This window comes from Saccostrea cucullata, unplaced genomic scaffold, assembly GCF_032062105.1.
Source record: "Saccostrea cucullata isolate Sc308-1 unplaced genomic scaffold, CSIRO_AGI_Scuc_v1 ctg20382, whole genome shotgun sequence".
NCBI classification, from domain to species: Eukaryota; Metazoa; Mollusca; class Bivalvia; order Ostreida; family Ostreidae; genus Saccostrea; species Saccostrea cuccullata.
The window spans coordinates 3,213-5,816 of record NW_026937093.1 but is presented as its reverse complement, the minus strand read 5'-3'; the positions used below and the strand labels follow the sequence as shown (position 1 = coordinate 5,816).

At 33.6% G+C, this 2,604-nt stretch overlaps 1 protein-coding gene across 1 annotated transcript; it reads right to left on the bottom strand.

Annotated features, from left to right (window-relative positions):
• Positions 1–571: 571 nt before the first annotated feature.
• Positions 572–2,132, bottom strand: LOC134247282 (sodium-dependent high-affinity dicarboxylate transporter 3-like). Its single transcript, XM_062729645.1, has 3 exons — positions 2,052–2,132; positions 955–1,104; positions 572–719 (listed from the first exon to the last, which is right to left on the bottom strand). The coding sequence occupies exons 1-3, from the start codon at positions 2,064–2,066 to the stop codon at positions 588–590; spliced, it is 297 nt and encodes a 98-aa protein (XP_062585629.1). The 5' UTR covers positions 2,067–2,132; the 3' UTR covers positions 572–587.
• Positions 2,133–2,604: the final 472 nt, after the last annotated feature.

Here is a 2,604-nt window from a genome sequence, read left to right as displayed (position 1 = left end):
GGTCGGAAAAACAACCTCGAATGTATTAACATCACCGGATGTTAAAAATTTATACATTTCCTGTTCATTCAAATAAGGACAGACTGCGTTAGAAGTCCCTTTTATAGTAAATTTTAGGTAATATCATTACATTGAATAAAGTTAAACTCCATATTCCACAGATAAAAAGTCTCCATGCATTTATTTCAAAGATCGTGAAAAGGGAGGGTTGTAATGGCGTCTACCATATACATTCGATGTTGTTTTTCCGCTAGTCGGAAAGGCCCGAGAATTTGCGATTGCCTTAACACTGAATAGTGCATGTTTTTGTACATCTCAAATTGTAAACGACGATTTACAATTGCCTCATTTAATTAATGATATCTGGCTTTCAGCATGTTAGTGCTTGGGGTTTTTTTTTATAGCGGGTCATTGCTAGAACACTTATGGTTAAATGTATTTTGTTGAGATTTATGTCAAACTGTATTTGTGTAAACGTGTTTATAATTACATGTATGGGATGTATATTATTTTCATGTAAAGACAGTTTCTGATCGGCCAACTGTTTTATGATGAAATATCTATACATGACTATGTACATTGTAATGCTAACAAAAAACTTGCCATTTTGGTTCGGACCCGACAAGCATGAGGACTCTAAGGGCCAGACGTTTATGTATATTCCAGTACTCTATGGCGGCTGCCACGATCAAACCTCCAACAAATAGCATGGCGGTGTCCTGCGAATTAGTTCTCTCGTTTACTTCGCTTTTGTAATATTGAATAAAATAAAAGTTCTAATCTATTAAGTCAATGTTCTTATAAAGCATTCAAAGTAAACGACAGTTTTATGGAACACTTTTGAAATGATATAAAAAAAATAAGACATAATATCAAAAAAATAAGCTGCAATTATTTTTTTATGATCTTGATTTTTGTCATAAAAGTACCTCAGTCACGCTGTACAATACCTACATTGAGATATTTGTTTGACACATCTTTGGCACTTAATAGTCCAACCATAGGAAACATGATGATTGGTAGCAATGACGTCACAGCTATTGGTAGAGCCTCTGTTATCCAATATATCGCCATTACAATAATACAGTAGGCACATTTTGCTTCCTAAAACATTAAATAAAATATCATTGAGCGAATATTTCCCAAAAGATTATCTATAAACCTCACCAAATAATTTCTCCTCAAGGTAAATCTTTATAATTTATGTGCATCATGTACAAAGCAAGGTTGTTACGCAGTCAAACATAGATTCTGCTCATCGATAGTTTATTGTCCTTTTAACTATGCATTCCCATTGTTTATACGGTGCATGAGAATGCTAGGTAATGAATATTTAAAATTCTTTGGGAAAGAAAATTACACATTCACATAAGGCGCACGTGTGTTTTCAACCTTTTGCATATTACTTTTTCCTCTATATAAAAAAATATATAAATAGAAGTCTTTAAAACTACACCAGATGAATGAATAGATGTTGAAGAATTAAAAAAGAATTGCTTGGAGAAACTCCATCAATATAAAGCATTTTAACAGAATTTTAGTTGGATCCGTAAGTGCTTGTTTTAAAAAGTACATGTAAGTGCAATCAAAAGAATGAACAATTCACATGATACACTTGTCAAACCTTTTCTAGTTTGAAACATGTGTGTCTTACTTATACGACCTGATTATAGAAAAGTTTTGACATTAACCTTTTATGTCCGCCCTTAAAGATTTGTTATTTCCATAAATACAAGTACGCATACCATCGGATTATTTATTCATTGTGGCGGCTTTTGTTTTACAGTACTTCATTGCAACAGGTCACTGAGAAGCAAAGGATGTTAGCCCAAATATGACATAAATTAACCAAATTCTTTCTTTCATTCATCTAAAAGCTAGATTTATTAAATGAGGGGTAATATGTATACTATCCCCATCTTAAACAATAAAGGTGATGCTGAATAGTTTAACACATGCATTGACATGATTAATAGTTTACACATGAAATATTTATAAGGCAGAGTGCACAGTTGAAAGTAAAGATGGCATAAAATGAAAATAAAACTTACGTTTCCTTCCACCATTAAAAGAATCGGAAGCAGAATAATCGGTGTAATGATAATGATCAGAATTTTCCGAACACTGAGTACCAGATTAAGAAATGTCGACATGATTTCCTCGCATGCAACCTTCCTGATGCCATTCTTTCTTGTCGGTTGACCACCAAGTCCAGACTACTGAATCACTCTACCGAGCTAGCTACCTAGTCTGTCATATCGGTGTTTAGATTTTCAGAAATCCTTACTCGCCAAAGAGGATGTAACTTATCAGTTGTTGTTTTGGACGTTTGTTTTTGTAATTAAGTTGAGTCGCGGTGTCGTAGAGTCCCCATACACAAGGATGCTTAACTTAAATGGTCTGATAATAATCGGAGCACTTTATAATATATCATTCCGTACATGGTTCGTAAGTGATCCAACGTTTTTTACTTTAAATTGATGACGAATTTCTGTCATTCAAATATGTTTAAGGGGGCGAGATAACCGTAAAATTCGTGTAAATAGGTATACAACGTACATGAACATGCATCTATATAGAAAGAGGCAGATGCTGTCTAAACAT

Excerpts from the sequence above, each read along its gene's own strand:
- LOC134247282 (XM_062729645.1), bottom strand. Across the intron at positions 720-954 it reads TGTCAAACAAATATCTCAAT|GACACCGCCATGCTATTTGT; the intron begins GTAGGTATTGTA and ends ACTAATTCGCAG.